The 21332-nt window shown below is 37.9% G+C and overlaps 1 protein-coding gene across 1 annotated transcript in view; it reads right to left on the reverse strand.

The window, feature by feature from the left end:
- Positions 1-16834: 16834 nt before the first annotated feature.
- The window catches only part of LOC129402470 (hyaluronidase PH-20-like), a 29073-nt gene continuing 24575 nt past the window's right edge, over positions 16835-21332 (reverse strand). The window contains exon 4 of the mRNA XM_055129172.1: positions 16835-17362. Coding sequence (XP_054985147.1) covers positions 16835-17362 — 528 coding nt within the window. The remainder of the gene's footprint in view (positions 17363-21332) is intronic.

The following is a 21332-nucleotide window of genomic DNA, read 5'->3' on the forward strand; positions in this document are numbered from 1 at the left end:
CTATAGTTTTCTTTTTTTGTGGTGTCTTTGTTTACTCTTGGTATTAGGGAGATATGTTTGGGAGAGCCTGTTTCTTCAATTTCCTGGAAAAGCTTAAGAAGAACTGGCAATAGTTCCTCTTTAAATGTTTGGAAGTCTTCGCTCAGTTATCCATCTGGACATGGGCTTTTGTTTTTTGGAAGATTTTTGATTACAATTTCAATTTATTTGATATTAATAGTTCTATGCAGGTATTGCAGATCTTCTTATTTCAACTTTGGGAGATGAAAGGAATCCAGGAATTTATCCATTTTTTTCTAGATTCTCTTGTTTCCTGGCATACAGACTTTCGAAGTAGTCTCTGTTGATCTTTTGAATATCTTTGGTTTCTGTTCTGATGTTCCCCTTTTTATTTCTGATTCGGTTTATTAGAGTTCTCTCTCCTGGTGAGCCTTACTAGTGGTTGATCAATTTTGTTTATTTTATCAAAGAACCAGCTCTTGGTTTCATTGATCTTTCAGATTGTTTTTTAGGTTTCCCTGTCATTAATATCTGCTCTAAGTTTTTTATTATTTCTTTCCTTCTGCCTTGTTTGTGATCTTTTTGTTGGTCAATTTCTAAGATATTGAGCTGTGAAGTAAATTTGTCTATGAATGCCCAATATTCCTTCTTGAGGAATCCTTTCAGAGCTATAAATTTTCCCCTTAACAGGACTTTAGCTGTGTCCCATGGGTTCTGGTAACTCATATCTTCATTGTCATTTGTTTCCAAGTATCTTTTGCTTTATTTCTTGATTTCCGTCCAAACCCACTCGTTGTTCATCATTGAGTTGTTTAATTTCCAGATGTTTGATTTGGTTCTCCATGTCTGTACATGATTAACTTCTATTTTCAGTGCATCATGGTCTGAAAAGATAGTTGATACAATTTCTATCTTGCTGATTCTATTGAGGTATGTTTTGTGACCCAGCACGTGGTCTACTTTGGAGTATGTTCCATGTGCACTGGAAAAAATGTGTATTCTTTTTGGGGGGATGCAAAGTCCTGTATAGATGTATTAGCCCTCCATTTTCTATCTCTTCATTCAAAGCCAGTGTTTCCTTGATGAGTTTTAATCTTGTTTATCTATTAAGAGGTGATAGGGCAGGGTTGAAGTCTCTGAGTTCTATTGTGTAGCTAGCAATGTTGTCCTTAAAATCTGTTAGCAGTTGTTTTACGTATTTAGCTGGTCCCTCATTAGGTGCCTACATGTTTAGGAGTGTGACTACTTCCTGCTGAATATATACCTTGACTAGTAAAAAATGGCCTTCGCTGTCCCTTCCTATCATTTTTGAACCTAAAATCTATGTTCCCTGATACTACTATGGCCACCCCAGCTTTTGCTGGGAATTGTTTGCTCCTAGGATTTTTCCCACCCTTTGACTCTGAGTCTGTGTTTAATCTGACTCTTCAGATGTGTTTCTTATAGGCAGCAGAATGTTTGCTTTAGTTTCCCCATCCATTTTCCATCTCTGTGTTTCCTAATTGGTGCATTTATACCATGGACATTGACGGAGATCATTATCATGGGCTTTTGTGCCATCTTCCTGAAAAGGTATGTTGTGCTTGTAGGGGATTTTTTTTGTCTTACAGTAGCCCCCTTTGTCCTTCCTTTAAGTTTGGTTTTGAGTCTGTGAAGTTCCTGAGCTGATGTTTATCCATGAAATAGTGTATCATTCCTTCAAGTTTGAGTGAGAGTTTAGCCCGATAACGTATTCTTGTTGAGGCATTAATTTCATTGAGTTTTTTCACTATATGCTCCCCATTGTCTTTGGGCTTGAAGGGATTCCTCTGATAGGTCTGCTGTAAATCTAAGGGGTGCTCCTTTCTATGTGACTTCCTTCTTTGACCTTGCTGCTTGAAGTATTGTGTCTATCTGTGGAATCCATCATTCTGTTTATGATATGTCTTGGACTTTTTTTACTAGGGTATCTTTTAGCTGGCACTCTTTGGGCTACATCGAACTGGATGCTTGCATTCTATAGGTCTGGGAATTTCTTAGCAATGATACTTTTATTTATTTATTTATTTATTTTTTCTTTTATTAGTTCACCATGTGGAAAGTTACAAAGCTTTCAGGTTTAAGTCTCAGTTATACAATGGTCAAGCACCCGTCCCTTCACCAGTGCACATATTCCACCACCAAGAATCATAATATACCTCCCCCCTTCCCCCCACCTCCCCAGCCCCCCACCCCGCATGTGTAACTGGTAAATTTCACTTTACTTTCACTTTACTTTGATTACTTTCAATATTTCAATTAAAAAATTCACTATTATTGATTTGGAGTTTCTCCCCGCTAAAGTCGATCTACTGAAAAGAAAGCATTTGGTAATTTGCTTTCCATTGCTAAGAATGAAGAGATATGAGGTCGGAGTCCGCACTAGCAGCAGCATAGTTTTGGATTTCTGTATTTTAGTAACTAAGTCTAGTGAAATGTGCCAGGAATCACAACATTGTAAGCTTGTACCTATCAGCTACTTTATATTCCACATATGAGTGCGATCTTTCTATGTCTGTCTCTTTCTTTCTGACTCATTTCACTCAGCATGATACTTTCCATGTTGATCTACTTAGCAATGATACTTTTAACTGTGTCTTTTTTTTGGGTTTGTCTCCCTGTCCTTCTGGTACTCTGATAATTCTAATGTTGTTCCTCTTGTAATCATCTCGTAGGTCTCTGATTCACCTAAAAACTATATTGAGGTCTTTATCCATTGCCTGTTTTTGCATGTAAGCTTTCTGTAGCTCATTTTCCAACTCACTGATTCGGTCTTTGGCTTATCAATTCTACTATTGAGGGCACCCACTGCATTTTTAACTTAGTCTACAGAATCCTTTATTTGTGACACTTCTTTTTGTAGCTTTTTTATTTCTGCTCTTATTTGTTCACATATTTTCTCGGTTGTCCGTTCTACTCTTTCTTCCATGTCCTCCTTTAATTTGCTGGATGTCTGTTGATACGTTTCTTTGAGTTCATTGAATATCTTCAATATTTCATCTCTGAATTATTTATCAGAGAGATCGTATTTTTGGGAAATGCTTCTGGGGGCTTCTGTAACTTTCTCATCATCTTCTCTTCTTGGTGGGGATTTCCGTTGTTTCTTCAGGTTTTTTCAGGTAGTTTGGAGGTGGGCCCTTCCAGTTCTCTCTCAGGAATCTCCTCTATTTGAAGAAAGGGTTCTGGATGAGCCTAGTCTATGGTGGTCACCTTTTCCCCCTTCTCGAGTTTAACTGCCTCTGAGGTGCTCCTCAGCAGTTAATTTGAGGTCTCTAATGAAGATATCAGGGAGATTTGTTCTGTAATATTAGAACTTGTAGAGGTTATTGTGATGGCAATATTGATTGGAATAGACTATGGACTATTGACATAATGTGTCTGTGATGGCCAGGATATTGTCCCGAAAATTAGGTGATGGAGATGAAGATGTGAGTCCAGAGTGCCAGGAGAGGTGAAAATAACTGCAGCTGAAAATAGTCCATAGCAACTTATGCGGAGGCCATGCCCACTGCCGTGAAGTGGGAGGGGTGCCAGCTGGGGGTCACACACTTGGAAGTGGAAGCAAAGCTGTGGCTCTGGAGAACAGCACACACGGGCGTGCAGCATGAGGGCCTGGGAAGCAGAGGTGGGGATGGCTCCGGGTTCGAGGGCGTGCTACTCTGATGTTTTCTTTGCTAGGAATGTCTCTATTGGCTGTTGGTATAAGATGATCTGGGTTTCATAGAAACTTCCAAGAATTCCTTTGCTTTGCAGAAGAGCTTTAGAAGGATGCATATTGAATGAATTCTCCTCAACATGGTCAAAGCTATCTACAACAAACCCACGGCATTCTCATTGGGTAGAAACTGAAAGCATTCCCTCTAAGATCAGCGACAAGACATGGTTTCCCAGTCTTATCACCCCTATTCAATAAAGTACTGGAAGTTCCTGCCATAGCAATTAGGTAAGAAAAATATATCAAGTGCATACAGATAGGAAAGGAAGAGGTCAAGCTATCACTATTTATAGACAATGTGATATTATAGTGAGAAAATCCTAAAGACTACAAAAAAGCTCCTTGAAACAATAGATCTGCATATTAAATTGGCAGGCCACAAAATCAACACCCAGAAGTCCATGGCTTTCCTATTACAAACAATGAAAGAGAAGAAAGATACATTCAAAAAACTACCTTGTTCACAATAGTGCCTCAAATAATAAAATGCCTTGTAATCAGCACTACTAAAATGGTGAAGGACTTATACAAAAAAATTACAAAACACTACTTCAAAAAATAAGAGAGAACACTACAAAATAGATAAACATACCCTGCTCATGGATAGGGATGATTAACATTATCAAAGTACTTCCCAAAGCACTATACAGATTTAATGTGGTCCCTATAAAGATACCCTTGACATTCTTCAAAGATATAGACAAAACACTCCTGAAATGCATATGGAACAATAAATCCCCATGAATATCTAAAGCAATCCTTAGATTGCAGGGGAAATAAAAGATGGGACCATCATCTTCCACAACCTCAAACTGTATAACAAGCCGTAGTAATTGAAACAGCATGGGATTGGATTAGAAACAGACTCACAGACCAATGGAACAGAGTTCAATATTCAGTCACAGACTCTCAAATATATGATCACTTAATCTTTGATAAGGAGCAAGAAATGTGAAGTGGAACAAGGAAAGCCTCTTCAACAAGTGGTTGAAGAGGAAAACTGGACAGCTACCTCGAAAAAATTAAATTTAACCTCAGTCTAACGCACAAAAGTTAGATCAAACTGAATTAACCACCTGAATATCAGACCTGAATGCACAAGGTACATGGAGGAAAATGTAGGCAGAACCCTCCATGACATTAAAGCTAAGTAAGCGTCTTTAAGGATGAAATACCACTGACCAAGCAAGTAGAAAGAAACAAAAAAAATGGGACAACATTAAACTAAGTAGCTTCTATACCTCAAAAGAAACACTGACCAAAATACAGAGAGAGTTCACTGAATTAGAAAAAATTACTTCTCACAATATTTTCCATGTCCATCAACTTATAAGAAAATTTCATGACTTTATTTATCCTAACAACTGCATAGTATACTATTGTGTGGATATACCAAGCATAAACTGCATATTAAGCCCTTATCTGATGGGGTTGAAATCATATAAGGGCTTAATATCCAGATATACAGATCATTAGTAGAATTGTTCAAGAAAAAATCTCTAACCCTATCAAAAATTGGGGAAAAAAAATGAACAGAAACTTTCTCAAAAAAGAAATATAAATGGCCCAAAGGTAAATGAAAGAATGATCTAATTCATTAATCATCAGGGTGATGTAAATCAAAACATCATCTCATGGTGATTCATAAAAAATATATTTAAATGAAGGATTCATAATGTATTCCTTTTGAAGATTTGGAAGAAATCAGTAGGAAATCCATCTGATCCTGTGATTTTGTTCTTGTGGAGAACTCTAATATTGTCTAGATTTCATTAATAGTAATTGATTTATTCAAGTTTTTCACTTCTCATTGATCTCTCTTGGGAGGTTTTAATTCTCTAGTGAATTTTCCTTTTATTCCAGATTTTCCACTTTTAGTGGAATATTCTCATATGATACTTTGTTTCTGGTGTAATTTTTTCTCTTTCATTTCAAATTTATATTAAAAATATTATGATTTTGGACATAGAATTATAATAGTGTTTAAACTTACAATACCTGTGTACAAAGATATCTCACACTACCTCAACCAATGTACATGTAACTTTTTACCCCATCACTATGTTAATCTGGTCCTTCCCCCACCTTCCTCACCTATATAACCATTATGTGTTGATTGATCATTGTAAATCCTCCCACTCTTTCTTCACAACCTAAATTCTGGTCTGTGGTTTATTATCTAAGTTTTATTATTGGTTGATATCGTGCACACCATTGGTTTGTTTGTTGAGATATCAAGGATAAGTGAGATTATTCTGCATTTGACCTTCTGCCTCTTGCCTATTCACTCTGCACAACTCCTTCCAATTCCATTCAAATAGCTGGGAACTGGATAACTTCATTTTTGTGAGTGCATAGTACTACTATCTCTCTCTATCTAAATATATATGTATATGTATATGCATATATATATTTCTTTAGGTATTCATATCCTGTGGGCATTTAATTTACTCTCCTATTGTGGCTATTGACTAATAAATAAAATTAATATGTGCATGCCATTTTCTTCATATTATTTTCTGTGTATTTCTTTTCCATTGGCACTCCTTCTGCACAAATTTACAAGTACATTTTATTCAAAATTTTGGGAGGCAAAAAATTCCACTTTGACCATGGGTTCAGAGCCATCTGATTAGGTAGCAGCCCCAGTTCCAACATTATGTAAATCGTTTTAGGAATATTTAATGTGGAGGTTGATATGGAGGTCTCGTTCTGTTCAGCAGGGAGAACCCTTCCTGGGGCTGAGAATGGGACGCAGCGGAATGAACAGATGCAGAGCTCAGAGGAGGGAAAAAAAGGTGTTTATTCTATGGCAGTTACTGATTTATACCTCCCTGCTGGGAGGAGCTGGTATAGTATGCATGCGGGGATCCCCAATAGAAATGCAGGGTGTGGCATAGGCAGTTAGTAAGTGATAAACAAATGGTCATAGGATAAGATCAGTAAGATCAGGAGTGGCAATCTTTGCTAGGTGTGGCATGGGCATTAGCTAGTGATAAACAAATGGTGATAAGATCAGTAAGGTAAAATGGCTCCCTAAAATTTAAATCTTTTTAGAAGGGAAGGGTCACCAAAAGGTGCTCAGGAAGCTTCCATGGGTCACTCCTGTTTCTCAGGCTATTAGTTCAGTGAAAGACCCTGGGGATATGGTGCTGATCAGGTCCCGCAATGTTCAGACACTATGAGTGAACGACTGACAGTGCAGTGGGAAATCATGTCTGACCTGGGTTGAATGCATGTAAATCATGCATAACCTAATCACTGAGATCAGACCTTGATGGTAGAACTGTCAGCAGCACTGACATCCCATTGTGCATCTATTTGCACAAGTGGGCACCTGTAACTTTTCCTTTGTGAGACTTGTTGTTACTCCTTTTGGCATATTGAATACTCTATGGGTAGCTTGCCAGTGTCTGTGGTGCAGGTGGGATACTCTCGGTAGTTTGGCAGGTTCTCCGAGAGTGTCAGGGGAATCAAAACTGGGTCAGCTGTGTGCAAGGCAAAGACTCTACCCGCTGTGCTATCACTCCAGCCTGAACATGTGGTAGAGCAGTACATTAGTCCTTCTACTGTTTTCTGTTTCCAGTCATATGTTCCAAGTTTCCATATTTTAACCAGATCGTTTTTGGTAAACTAATTAACCTTATTATGCCTCCACTCCGTTATATATAAAATGAGGATAAATCTAGCATCTGGCTCATAAGATGAAAATATACTTCATACATAATAATACCTATAGTAGGGCCTGCTATTTTTAGCCCTTATGAAATAATAAGCAGCTATGATAAATATCACTTTTTAAGAATTTTTTATTAGTAGATCACTGTGGGGTACAGTTACAAACTTAGGAACTTTCATGTTTGTATATGGTTTACATCCCTCCACCAGTGCCCGTTCTCCTCCAATCAATTTTTCCAGTATCCCTTCCATCACCCACACCTCAACTCCCACCACCGCACCCTGCCTCTGTGGCAGGGCATTCCCTTTAGTTCTCTACCCTGTTGGATGTTGTAGTTTGCAATAGACATACTGAGTGGCCATCATGTTCGGTATATGGCCCAATTTTGTTACGAGGCTTTCAAACCGAGTGGGTCTTCCCAATATTCTCTACTAGGTGTTCCCTTCTCTGTCTCTCCTGCCTTTTCCTCCAGCATGTGAGGCCAGTTTCCAATCTGTGGGGCAGACCTCCTGGGTATAATTTCTACTACTGTTGGGTGTTAGTGTCTCATTCTGCTACTTTATATTCTACAGATGAGTGTGATCCTTCTATGTCTGTCTTATTCTTTCTGACTCATTAGACTCAACATGACACTCTCCATGTTGATCCACTTGTAGGCAAATTTCATGACTTCATCTTTTCTAACAGCTGCATAGTATTCCATTGTGTATTGTACCAAGTTTCTTTAACCAGTCATCTGTTTATGGGTACTCCAATTTTTTCCATATTTTGGCTATTATAAATAGTGGTGCAATGAACATAGAAATGCAGATGTCATTTCTACTATAGTTATTTGCCTCTGCGGGGTATATTCCCAGGAGTGGTATTGCTGGGTCAAATGGGAGCTCAATTTTTAGTTTTGTGAGAATCGTCCATATTGTTTTCCAAAAGGGCTGAATAGTCGGCATTCCCACCAGCAGTGTGGAGTGTCCCTTTCTCCCCACATCCATGCCAACACTGGCTGGTTTGGCTATTTTGCATGTGGGCCTGTCTCTGTGGTGTGAGATGACATCTCATTGTTGTTTTGATATGCATCTCCCCAATGATTATTGATGTAGAGCATTTTCTCATGTGCCTCTCAGCCATTTGGATTTCTTCTTTGGGAAAGATTCTGTTCATTTCATCACCCCATTTTTCGATCGGGTTTGCAGGTTTCTTCTTCTGGAGTTCAACCAGTGTCTTGTATATCCTTGTTATCAACTCATTATCGATGGGTATTGGGTAAATATCCTTTCCCATTCTGTAGGCTGTCTTTTACTTTGGTCACTGTTTCTTTTAAACACTGCCTTATCACCTCTTGATAGAACAACTAGAACAACAGTCAGCAAGGAAATAATGTCTCTGAAGGAAGAAATGGAGAAGACTGGGCTAATAGACCTATATAGGGGCTATAAACCCCAAAAAGAAAGAATACACATTCTTTTCCAGTGGAAACGAAACATTTTCCAAAGTAGAAAACGTTCTGCGTTATAAATCATACCTGGATAAAATCGGGAAGATAGAAATTGTATCAACTATCTTTTTAGACCATGATGCACTGAAGATAGATGTTAATCACACACAGACACGGAGAACCAAATCAAAACCCGGAAATTAAACAAGCCACTGTTGAACAATGAGTGGGTTACGAAGGAAATCAAGGAAGAAATAAAAAATATCTGAAACAAATGATAATGAAGACACAAGCTCCCGGAATCTATGGGACGCAGCTAAAGCTGTGTTAAGGGGAAAATATACAGCTCTGCAAGCATTCCTAATGAAGGAAGAAAGGACCTAAATAAGTTAGCTTGACTTCACAGCTCAAGATCTTAGAAAAGGACCAGGAAAAGGAACCCACATCAGATCGAAGGAAAGAAATAATAAAACAGAGAGCAGAAATTAACGACAGGGAAACCAAAAAAAACAATCCAAATAATGAATGAAACAAAGAGCTAGTTCTTCGAAAGATAAATAAGATTAATAAACCACCAGCAAGACTCACAAAGTAAGAGAGAGACAGAGAGAGAGAACCCTGATAAACAGAATCAGAAATGAAAAGGGGGACATCATAACAGAAACCAATGAAATCCAAAACATCAGAGACTACTTTGAAAGTCTGTATGGCACAAAACAAGAGAATGTAAAAGAAATGGATAAATTCCTGAATTCCGACAATCTCCCAAAACTTAACCAAAAGACCTGGAATAACTGAACAGACCCATTAATATAAAGGTAAATGAAATTATAATCATAACTCTTCCCAAAAACTAAAGCCCAGGCCAAGATGGTTGTACCAGCAAATTCTTCCAAACATTTAAAGAGGACCTGTTGCCAATTTTCCTCAAGGTTTTCCAGGAAATCTAAAAGACAAGACCCTCCCAAACAGTTTCTATGAGGCACATATCTGCCTCATACCAAAAGCAATTAAAGACACTGCAAACAAGGAAAACTACAGCCCAATATCCCTGATGAAAACGGATGCGAAAATCCTCAACAAAATACTAGTGAATAGAATCACACAACTCATCAAAAAGATCATACATCAAGACCAAGTCAAATTCATCCCTGGAAAGCAAGGCTGGTTTAACATTCGGAAATCAATTAACATAATCCATCACATCAACAAAAGTAAATATAGAAACCACGTGTTGAGTTCAATAGATGCAGAGAAAGCATTTGACAAGATCTAACATCCATTTATGATGTAAACTCTCACCAAAATGGGTCTAGAAGGAACTTTCCTTCAGATAGTCAAAGCCATCTACCACAAATCTGAGGCACGCATTATTTTCAATGGAGAAAATCTAAGGGCCTTTCCTCTAAGATCAGGGACAAGACAAGGATGCCCACTCTAACCACTTCTGTTCAACATAGTAATAGAAGTACTTGCAATAGCAATTAGACAAGAAAAAGACATTCAGGGCATCCAGATAGGAAAGGAAGAAATCAAGCTCTGTCTCTTCGCAGATGGCATGATTCTACACCTGGATAATCTTAAAACCTCTACTAGCAAACTCCTAGAAACAATAGATGTCTAAAGTAAAGTTGCAGGCTATCAAAATAACACCCCAAAATCTATGGCCTTCCTATACACAAGTAGTGAGACAAATAGTGAGACAGAGAAAAGAGACATAAAAAAACAATGCCATTCATGATTGTGCCCCAGAAAATCGAGTACCTCGGAATCAGCCTAACTAAAGAGGTTAAGGATCTCTACAAAGAAAACTACAGAAGCCTACTCCATGAAATAAAGAAGACACAAGGAAATGGAAGTGTATACTCTGCGCATGAATAGGAAGACTTAAAATGATCAAAATGGGAATACTCCCTAAAGCAGTATACAGATTCAATGGATTCCCATAATTATCCCCATTAAATTCTTCAAAGAAATTAATCAAGGAATCCTGAAATTCATACAGAACAACGAACACCCACGAATAGCTAAAGAAAATCTAGGGATAAAGATGATGGGAGGCATCACCCTCCCCAACCTCAAACTCTACTACAAAGCGGTAACAATTAAAACAGCATGGTATTGGAACAAAGGCAGAGCCGCTGACCAATGGAACAGAGTGGAATATCCCTACACACCACTGCAATTGTTTGAATATCTAAGCTTTGATAAGGGAGCAACAAATGTGAAGTGGGGCAAGAGATGCTCTTTAACAAACGGTGCTGGCAAAACTGGACAGCTACTTGCAAAAACATGGGCTCAGATGTCCACCTGTCACCATGTACAAAAGTCAGATCGAAATGGATTAAAGACCTCAACATCAGACCACAATCCATAAGGTCCATTGAAGACAAGGTCGGCAAATCCCTCCACGACACTGAATTCAACGGTATCTTCAAAGATGACACTCCACTGGCCAAGCAGGTGAAAACAGAGGTGAATAAATGGGACTATCTTAAACTATGAAGCATCTGCACCTCAAAATATCACTTTTCACAAGTCTAAGTAGAATAAAGTCACTATCTCTGTCACTGTCATCATGTTATTCATCGATTTGCTCGAGCAGACACCAGTAACAACTCCTTTTGTCCTAGCCCTGAGATTTTGCAGCCTCTCTTTACTCGTCCTTCCAAAAAATTGCCACATTGGAGACTCTTTCAGCGTCAGGGGAATGAGACCCATTAATAGTACTGTTTTTGGCATATCAAATATGCCATGGGGAGCTTGCCAGGCTCTGCCATGCAGGTAGGATACTCTGTGTGGCTTGCCATGTTCTTCCAGAGGGAGAACTAGACTATAAAAGGTTGTGCAGCCACATTTCGAGAGATTTGTTTTATATTCTCTGGATCTTGGTCATTGGAGGATTACATGGCACTGGGGGCAGTTTGTGGGTGTGACTGCCTAGCTACTGGAAAACTGAGGCATCTCGGTGGAGGAGTCCCAGTCCTGATCTGAGCAATCTTGGAGGGAGATCTCAGCCCCTGGTGCCTTTGCTGGTTCCTTCATGGTGAGGCTTATCTGAGTGTGTGGAGAGTGGCGTTGAGCATGGCTGTGGCTGGGTTCCCAAAGACCTCAGATTTTGAAGCTCTGCTCGGTTGCTGGTTATTTGTCATTTATTCAGTCTCTCATCTTTCCCATCTCACACACTCTTCCTTACTATCCCTCATTCCTAGATCCCAGTTCCTCAGATTCCAACTCTGACTCTCTGACTTCCTGGATTCTGATTCTAGATTCTCACTCTTCTTCCTGTTCTCTGCTTCTTTTCCCTGGATGTTGACTCTGAGCTCCTGGATTCTGACTCTAACTGCTTCTTGCTCTGATGACTCCCTGACTCTCTTTTTCTGCCTCCTCTGGCTTGCTCTCCTCTCCCTGCGTCTTTTTTTGTGCTCTGCCCTTGTGTGTACCACTATGCTCTCTTCTGTCTTTCTCTCTATTTCTGACTCTGTCTCTGTAGTCTCTCCTCTGGTGTCTTCTGATCTTTCTCTCTTATCTCTTCTGCTTCTCTCTCTGGAGCCCCTCTGCTTCTCTATGGAACCCTTCTGCTTTTCTCAGAATGAAATATATGACTTCTAAAATTATACTTTCAAACAATTAAATGGATATAAATGCATGATTCTCCATAGATAATATGATACATATTTTAAGCTATTAGTAGAGTTTGTGCTTCACTTTGAAATATACTTATTTGGTTGAATTAATTTTAATTAATACTTAAAATATTTCAAAGTGAGTTCAAGACATCATGATTTATTTAGAACCTCTGATGAATCACTCTCCTTGGATTGATACTTTTCTTTGTTTTCCCATTCTAAGGTGCTTTGAGACCAACCAGAGAAGTCCAGGGCTTACTCCAGGCTCTACACTGAAGTGACAGTCTTGGCGGTGCTCGAGGACATAGAAGATGCTGAGAATCAAACCAGGTTTGCAATATGCAAGGCAATACCTTATGCTGTGCAATCACTACAGCCACTGTTCTGCTTTTCTTTGTCTTGAAAACATTAAAGCTGTTACCATAGGCTCAAACAATAAATCATTATTGGCTTAGTTATCAGAAAACCTAGCCAAGGTAAAGCAGTATTAACTTCTAAGAAGAAAGGTATTACTTAAACTAAAAGCTATAATCACTGCACATGAAATTCTTATGAAAGTCAAGGTAATTAATCCATTTTATTGAGTTCATATGCATAAAGTTTAGCTATAGATGCAAATTTTGAACAAACATTTTAACATAATGCTTCACCAGCCTTGTGTCAATCATATAGTGTTTACTAGCTTTTTTTGCTGCTTGGCCATATTCAGATCCTTCTGATTGAGTTTGGAGATGCCATTGTGGCAAAGCAAATGGTTGTTTTTCATGAAAGCATTAATAAAGTTTCTGATCTTATGAGGATGGGAAGTTTCTATACTCTGTTGTAAAGATTCATAAAGAATTTCATTATCTGGTTAGTATCTATTATTCATTCTAAAATTTATCCTTATCTATTATTTATTCTAAAACTTATCTTATAAAACCACATAAATTATATTCAATCAGACACTTTTTTTGATGACTCCCCTGAAATTATTCTCTGACATCCACAAATTCTTAATTGCATGCTAGAACATGCTGAGCATCTAGCATGATATTTTTCACACACTTTTGTTATTTTCCACTTTACAAATCTTCTTGATAAAATGCAGCATACAAAATACATACAAACATATGCTACTTCATCTTGATTTATCTGTGACTCACCTAAGTCTAGCAGAGAAGAAATCCTCAAATGTTTTTAGAAGGATGTGAATTGATGATTAGAGCAAATAAGAAATTTAGGTATATGGGTTTCTCAAATTTGACACGAGCAAATAAATGAATATTTTAGAGATACATGAATTTTAAATACTACACCAAGATTAAAAGTTTGTAGTATAATCAATAATTTAGTCCATAGAAAATTATTTTTTGTTCACTACAACTAAACACCTAAAATATTAAATAGCTATTACATTTTGTTAATATTATGCATGGGCTAGAGCAATAACGCAGCAGATAGGGTGTTCGCTTTGCATGCGGCCTATCCAGGTTAGATTCCTCAGCCCCTCTCAGAGTGCATGGCAAGGTATAGAGAGTAAGTCGTCAGCACAGCAGAGCCTGGCAAGCCACCCATGGTGTATTCGATATGTCAAAAACAGCAATAACAAGTCGCATAACGGAGACATTACTGGCGCCCAATCGAGCAAATTGATGAGCAAGGAATGACAGTGATACACTGAATATTATGCATAGAAAGTTTTGATTATTAGAACAAAGGTTTTAAAAGACAGTATTTCACCTGAATATTTTGCAAAATTTTGTTATGATTGCAAAGTTCTTGTACATTTATTTGTGGCAAATTTGCATGATTGGAATTTTCAGTTTCTAAGAAGTAAATGTTGCAGGTCTTTTCATTAGTATTTCATAGAATGATGAATGTAATAGGCAACTCTAAGAGATGCTACGAAGAAAAAAGAAAATATTCTTAATCTGTACATAATAATTGGAAAATATGATAGGACATATAATAATGATGATTACAATCAAGGATTGGAACAATAGCACAGTGGGTAGGGCATTTGCCTTGCATACGGCTGACCCAAGTTTGATTCCTCTTTCCCTCTCGAGAGCCCAGCAAGCTACCGAGAGTATCCTGTCTACACGGCAGAGGCTGGTAAGCTGCCTGTGGCATAATACAATATGCCAAAAACAGTAACAACTCTCACAATGGAGACATTTCTGGTGCCCACTACAGCAAATCAACAAACAACGGGATGACAGTGCTACAGGGCTATGATGGGACTTCCTCTTAAAAGCTCAATTTTTATGGTATGTCAATAACCAGGGCTGGAGCGATAGCCTAGCACATAGGGCATTTGCCTTGCATGTGGCCAACCTGGGTTCAATTCCTCCGCCCCTCTCAGAGAGCCTGGCAAACTACTGAGATAATCTCGCCTGCATGTTGGAGCCTGGCAACCTACCAGTGACGTATTGGATAGGCCAAAAACAGTAACAATAAGTCTCACAATAGAGATGTTCCAGTGCCCCCTTGAGCAGATCAATGAGCAACGGGATGACTTTGATTAGGACAGCCACAGTTAATAATCAGATTAAGACCAAATGTAGATTCAATCAAAATCCAGTATCAGTTTCCATTTACTTAGATTCAAACTGTACCATGATTAGTTGTTGTTGTTGTTTGTCTGTTTTCGGTTTGTACCCATGTGCTCAAGGCTTATGTTTGGCTGTCTGCTCAGGGAGATTACCTGTGAGTTCTTGAGGGATTATTTGTTATGCCTGGGCTCTAACAGGTGTTGACACAAGAAAATAAATGGTTAAAACATTGCATTATCTCTCTACCCCCATCTTTTGAAATAAAGGTCTTATTCAATTTTTAATTTATGGAGCAATAATAATTCAAAGATAACTTATTTATGAAAAATGTTTTGCTAACAAAAATAACCGCAAAAATGGTAAGAATTTGGGTTGGGTTTATATGTGGCCAACCTGTGCTCCATTCCTGACTTCCTTAGTGTCCTCTGAGCACTGCCAGGAGTAATTCATGAGAGCAGAAACAAAGGAAAACTTGAGCATTGCCCAGTGTGGCCCAAACCCCACACCAAGAGTAAACTATTCTTAGAGACTTGAGGAAAAATAAGGAAATTAAGTACATAGGATTTTAAAAATAATTACATATACATATATATGAATTTTGAATATAAACTACACTGAGTAAAAGTCAATAGTACAATAAAGAATAATTTAGTGAATAGAAATTTTATTCAATAGAAGTGAAATCATAAAGATTACATAACTAATAAAAGCACTATGATACAGAGAAATAGTTGGTATTATTAGAAGAAAACATTTTACAAATCATTTTTATCTCAACAATTTGACAGATTTTACTATGATTGCAAAGTGCTTGTACACTTATTTGCAGTAAATTTCTATCATCAAAATCTTTAGTTTTCTAAGAAGTAATCTTGACTTCAGAGTTTTACAGAACTTTTGATTAGTTTTTGATAGAATGAATAATAAAACAGACTACTCTAACTAGATATGCTATGCATGATATGGAAAATATTCCCAATCTTTGCATAACAAATAGAAAACATAAGACAGGAAATCCTCTTACTGAATTTATAGGGCAAGTTAATAAGCAGATTAAAATTCGAAGGTGCATTAAACCAAAATTCATTATCAATTTTCATTTTAAGTCAGATTGTCCAACAAATATTATTTGTCTTGTTCTGTTTTAGGATCACAATTGCAATACTCAAAACTTATTCTTGGCTCTTCATGTAAATCTCCTGACAGAGCTGTGGGAGCAATTTGCTCTGCTAGGGCTCTGAGTGGGGTCAGCCACATGCAAAGTAAGTGCCCCAGGCCCTTATTTTGAATAATATCCTACTCCAGTTTTAATGTATTTTTCAAAAATAATTCAAGGATAATTTACTTATGAAAAATATCTTGATAAAAAATAATGGCCAGAATGATAGCAAAGTGGATAGGGCTTGGATCTGGTGAACTGTGGTCCTATCTCTGGCATTGTCTAGTTTTCACCGAACAATAATCAGTCTAATTAATTCCTGAGCCCAGATACAGGATTGATCTCTGAGCATCGCAAGGTATGACCCAATCCGACCCTCAAAAAAAAGTAAACTGTTTTAGGGGCATTCTTTATTCAATTTTCAAATATCAAAGGGATATAAAGTTAATGGGACTACTAAAATGTAATCCGAATAAGCTAAATATTTCAATGTAAAGGATATCCATGAGACAATGGGCATATACTTTGACAGCTTTTCCTTGGTTGTTATTGAGGATGGCTCTTCTGACATCAATGGGTATGTTTGATAAGATTTTAAGAAAAACTAGATTCTATGTGATAGAGAGGAAGCTGTGACGTCGTTTAATTGACTCGAAAATCCTTCTCTAAGTGGTGGTTGTGGTGGTGGCGATTGTGGCGGCAGGTGTGTTAAGGGCTGTGGTCTTGGTTGTGTTGGTGGTTGTGGGGGCTGTTATGTAGATGGGTGTGGCGGCAATTTCTGTGGAGGTTGTTTTGGGTTCTGTGGTACTTTCGTGTATTTCTCCTGGGTTTACAAAGGCTGATATGCAAGTTTCCTCATTAATGCAGACCCTTATGTTTTTAACATTTTCTACTTCATCATTCTTCTTACAAGTGACATTGGCAAAACAGGTGCAATCAAATTTGTCAGAAAACTGCTGTAGGTCTTCAATTGAGGGCTCCCCATATACTATGAACTTGTCACAATACGCAAACTTAATAACAAAATTCTTCGGGTTCAGGTGAAGATAGTCATTTGAATTCCAGTCTTTCCTCGTACAGAATCCTCGATCTTGGCAGAGAGCTTGGTGACATATTTTAGCTGCTAGAGTGACGTTGATTAAGTATGGACTCAGTGTTTCTCTCTCAAAAGTTTTTAGATTTCTGCAAGCAACCTGCAAATTTTTAGGAAATTCAGAATATTGAGGAACAAGTTAGTTTACATGTGAATTCATTTATCATTAGAAACAGTGTATTAAAGCAAGAAAAACAAAAAGTACATCAAAAATATAGAAAACTAATCTTCTTTATGGTTATAAGATATAGCATTTCAAATATATTTGATAAACATCTCTAAGTGAATTTCACATGCTATTTCAAGCCAGGTAAAAATTGATGAACATGCCCTATCTTAACTTGAGCCTTTCTTAATATTTGATGAATTTATGGCCCTGGGAAAGGTTATTGTGCCAGTAGCAAGAGTTCTGGGCCTATCTGTTGAAGACATAGCCCTTATTCAACTGACTAGAATGTAAATCAATTTAGGAATCTTTCATTTTTTTTGATGGATAGGGTTCCTGAGTGATATATATGAGGTCTTCCATGTGCCACCAATACCACTCTGTGTGGTTGTGAATGCTCGTGAACCCTCTTGTAGTGACCTAGGGCTCTAGGACACCTCTGAAATCTCTGTCACACACAAATACACACACACACACAACACACTGGCAACACTGCCTCCTCAGGACTAGCACTGAACTGCTGTTCTGGTTGACCAAACTCATAGGGAGAGGCCCCTAAACCTTCTGAGGAACACTTGGAACCCTCATGAACACCACTCAGGAACCCTTCTCATGCCAAACAAAAGAAAACAAAATAAAAACATGGAATTATATTATTTTCTTACATTCTCTAACCATTAATTCATTAACGCACAACTATTACTCTTACTGGCATTCTCAAATTGCCAATGAATCAGCTTGAAGATTACCATATTATATTGATGATAAAGGACATGGAAAGTAAAACGTAAATTACTAATAAATGAAGTAGCATTCAAATAACAATAAAACGGGAAATCTAGGAGATATATATGTAATGAATTCCAGGGTGACTATAGTGAGGCAGTATCAGTGGTAGAAAATAATCAGGTTAAAATTGAAGGACTGGGGCAAAGAGAGAGTACATGATTAAGGCACTTGCCTTGTATGTGGTCAACTCACATTCTGCCCTTGGCACCACATATAGTCTTTAAAATTCCACTAGGAGCGATCCCTGGGTAAAAATGGGTGTGGCCCAAACAAAAAAAAACAAGTAAAGGACTATTTCTCCATAAATAAGACTGAAGATGTTCTGAGAATCATGATAGAAAAAAAAGTTAAGATTAAAATTAAAAAATAGAGGGTGGAAAATTAAAGTTTTTATCATGTCATATTAATTGTGAAATATGTTCTTTATTCTTCACTAAGGATAAAGTTCATAGTACTGTTTAAATAAAGGAAGCAGCATTGAGAATTTAAACTCTTTTTACATAGAATATTAGAGCATAGCAAGTAGAGAATATAAATTTGGGGAGACACTGGGGAAAATTAGAATATTACAGAAATTAAAATTTTTAATTTTCACCAAAATAGTAGTACAGAGGGCTGGATGATTGCTCTGCACGTGGCCAAACTGGGTTCAAATCAGCAAACCCTATATTATACCCTGAGACCCACCAGGAGTAATATCTGAGTGCTGAGTAGCAGTAAGATCTGCAATATCAGGTGTGGTGAAAACAACAATTTTTTTTTGTTTCCAGACTTTTGAAAATATCTATTGTTGTAAGTATCTATTTATTTATTTTTTTTTAATTTTTTATTGTGGAAAGTTACAAAGTTACAAAGTTTTCAGGTTTAAATCTCAGTTATACAATGCTCGAATACCCATCCCTTCACCAGTTCTCATATTCCACCACCAAGAATCCCAGTATAGCTCCACCCCGCCCCCTCACACCCCAAGCCCCCCCACGTCCCTAGCCCCCCCACCCTAAGCCCCCCCCGCCTGTGTAACTAATAAATTTCACTTTACTTTCACTTTGCATACAATATTTCAACAAAACTCACTATTATTGTTTGGAGAGTCTCTCCCCTAAAGTCAGACCTGCTGAAAAGGAAGCATTAGATAATTTGTTTTCCATTGCTGAGGATGAAGAAGTATGAGGTCGAGTGTCCAAACTTAGCGGCCTCTCAGTTTTGGGTTTCTGTAATTTAGTATTTTAGTAACTAAGTCCAGAGAGATATCTGCCAGAAGTTGCATCGTTGCCAACTTGTACTTCTCAGTTACATTATATTCCACATATGAGTGCAATCTTTCTATGTCTGTCTCTTTCTTTCTGACTCATTTCACTCAACATGATACTTTCCATGTTGATCCACATATATGCAAATTTCATGACTTCATGTTTCCTGACAGCTACATAGTATTCCATTGTGTAAATATACCAGAGTTTCTTTAGCCAATCATCTGTTTTCGGGCACTCTGGTTTTTTCCATATTGTGGCTATTGTGAACAGAGCGGCAATGAACATGGAAATGCAGATGTCATCTCTACTATACCTTTTAGCCTCTCCGGGATATATTCCCAGGAGTGGTATTGCTGGGTCAAGTGGGAGCTCAATTTCTAACTTTTTGAGAATCATCCATATTGTTTTCCAAAAGGGCTGAACCAGTCGGCATTCCCACCAGCAGTGAAGGAGAGTCCCTTTCTCCCCACATCCACGCCAACACCGGTTGCTTTTGTTTTTTGGGATGTGGGCCAGTCTCTGTGGTGTGAGATGATAACTCATTGTTGTTTTGATCTGCATCTCCCTGATGACTAGTGATGTTGAACATTTTCTCATGTGCCTCTTAGCCATTCGGATTTCTTCTTTGGAAAAGTTTCTGTTCATTTCATCAGCCCATTTTTTGATCGAGTTGGCAGTTTTCTTCTTGTGGAGTTCAACCAGTGCATTGTATATCCTTGTTATCAACCCTTTATCGGATGGGTACTGCATAAATATCCTTTCCCATTCTGTAGACTGTCTTTGTATTTTGGTCACTGTTTCTTTTGAGTTGCAGAAGCTTCTTAGTTTGAGATAGTCCCATTTATTTATCTTTGTTTTCACTAGCTTAGCCAGTGGCGTGTCAGCTTTGAAGATACCTTTGGCTTCAATGTCGTGGAGGGTTTTGCCGACCTTATCTTCAATGTACCTTAGGGATTCTGGTCTGATGTTGAGGTCTTTAATCCAGTTTGATCTGATTTTTGTACATGGTGATAGGTGGAGGTCTAAGCCCATTTTTTTGCATGTAGCCGTCCAGTTTTGCCAGCACAATTTGTTAAACATGCTTTCCTTGCCCAACTTCACATTTCTTGCTCCCTTATCAAAGATTAGATGATCATATATTTGGGGGTGTATATCAGAGTATTCAACCCTGTTCCATTGGTCTGCCGCTCTGCCTTTGTTCCAGTACCATGCTGTTTTAATGACTACCGCTTTGTAGTAGAGTTGGAAATTGGGGAGGTTGATTCCTCCCATTTTCTTTTTCCCAAGGATTGCTTTAGCTATTCGTGGGGGCTTATTGTTCCATATGAATTTCAGGGGCGCTTGCTCCATTTCTTTGAAGAATGTCAAGGGTATCCCTATAGGGATCGCATTGAATTTGTACAATGCTTTGGGGAGAATGGCCATTTTGACAATATTAATTCTTCCAATCCATGAGCAGGGGATGTCTTTCCATTTCCTCGTGTCCTCTTTTATTTCCTGAAGTAGTGTTTTATAGTTTTCATTATACAAGTCCTTTACCTCCTTTGTTAAGCTGATTCCGAGGTATTTGATTTTTTGAGGCGCAATTGTGAATGGGATTGCTTTTCTCAGGTCACTTTCTTCTCTCTCATTATTTGCATATAGGAAAGCCATGGACTTTTGGGTATTGATTCTATAGCCTGCAACTTTACTGTACAAGTCTATTGTTTCTAGGAATTTCTTGGTAGAGGTTTTAGGGTTCTCTAAGTATAGTATCATATCATCTGGGAATAGTGAGAGCTTGATTTCTTCCTTTCCTACCTGAATGCCCTTAATGTCTTTTTCTTGCCTAATCGCTATTGCAAGTACTTCCAGTACTATAT

This window comes from Sorex araneus, chromosome 1, assembly GCF_027595985.1.
Source record: "Sorex araneus isolate mSorAra2 chromosome 1, mSorAra2.pri, whole genome shotgun sequence".
In the NCBI taxonomy this organism is placed as follows: Eukaryota; Metazoa; Chordata; class Mammalia; order Eulipotyphla; family Soricidae; genus Sorex; species Sorex araneus.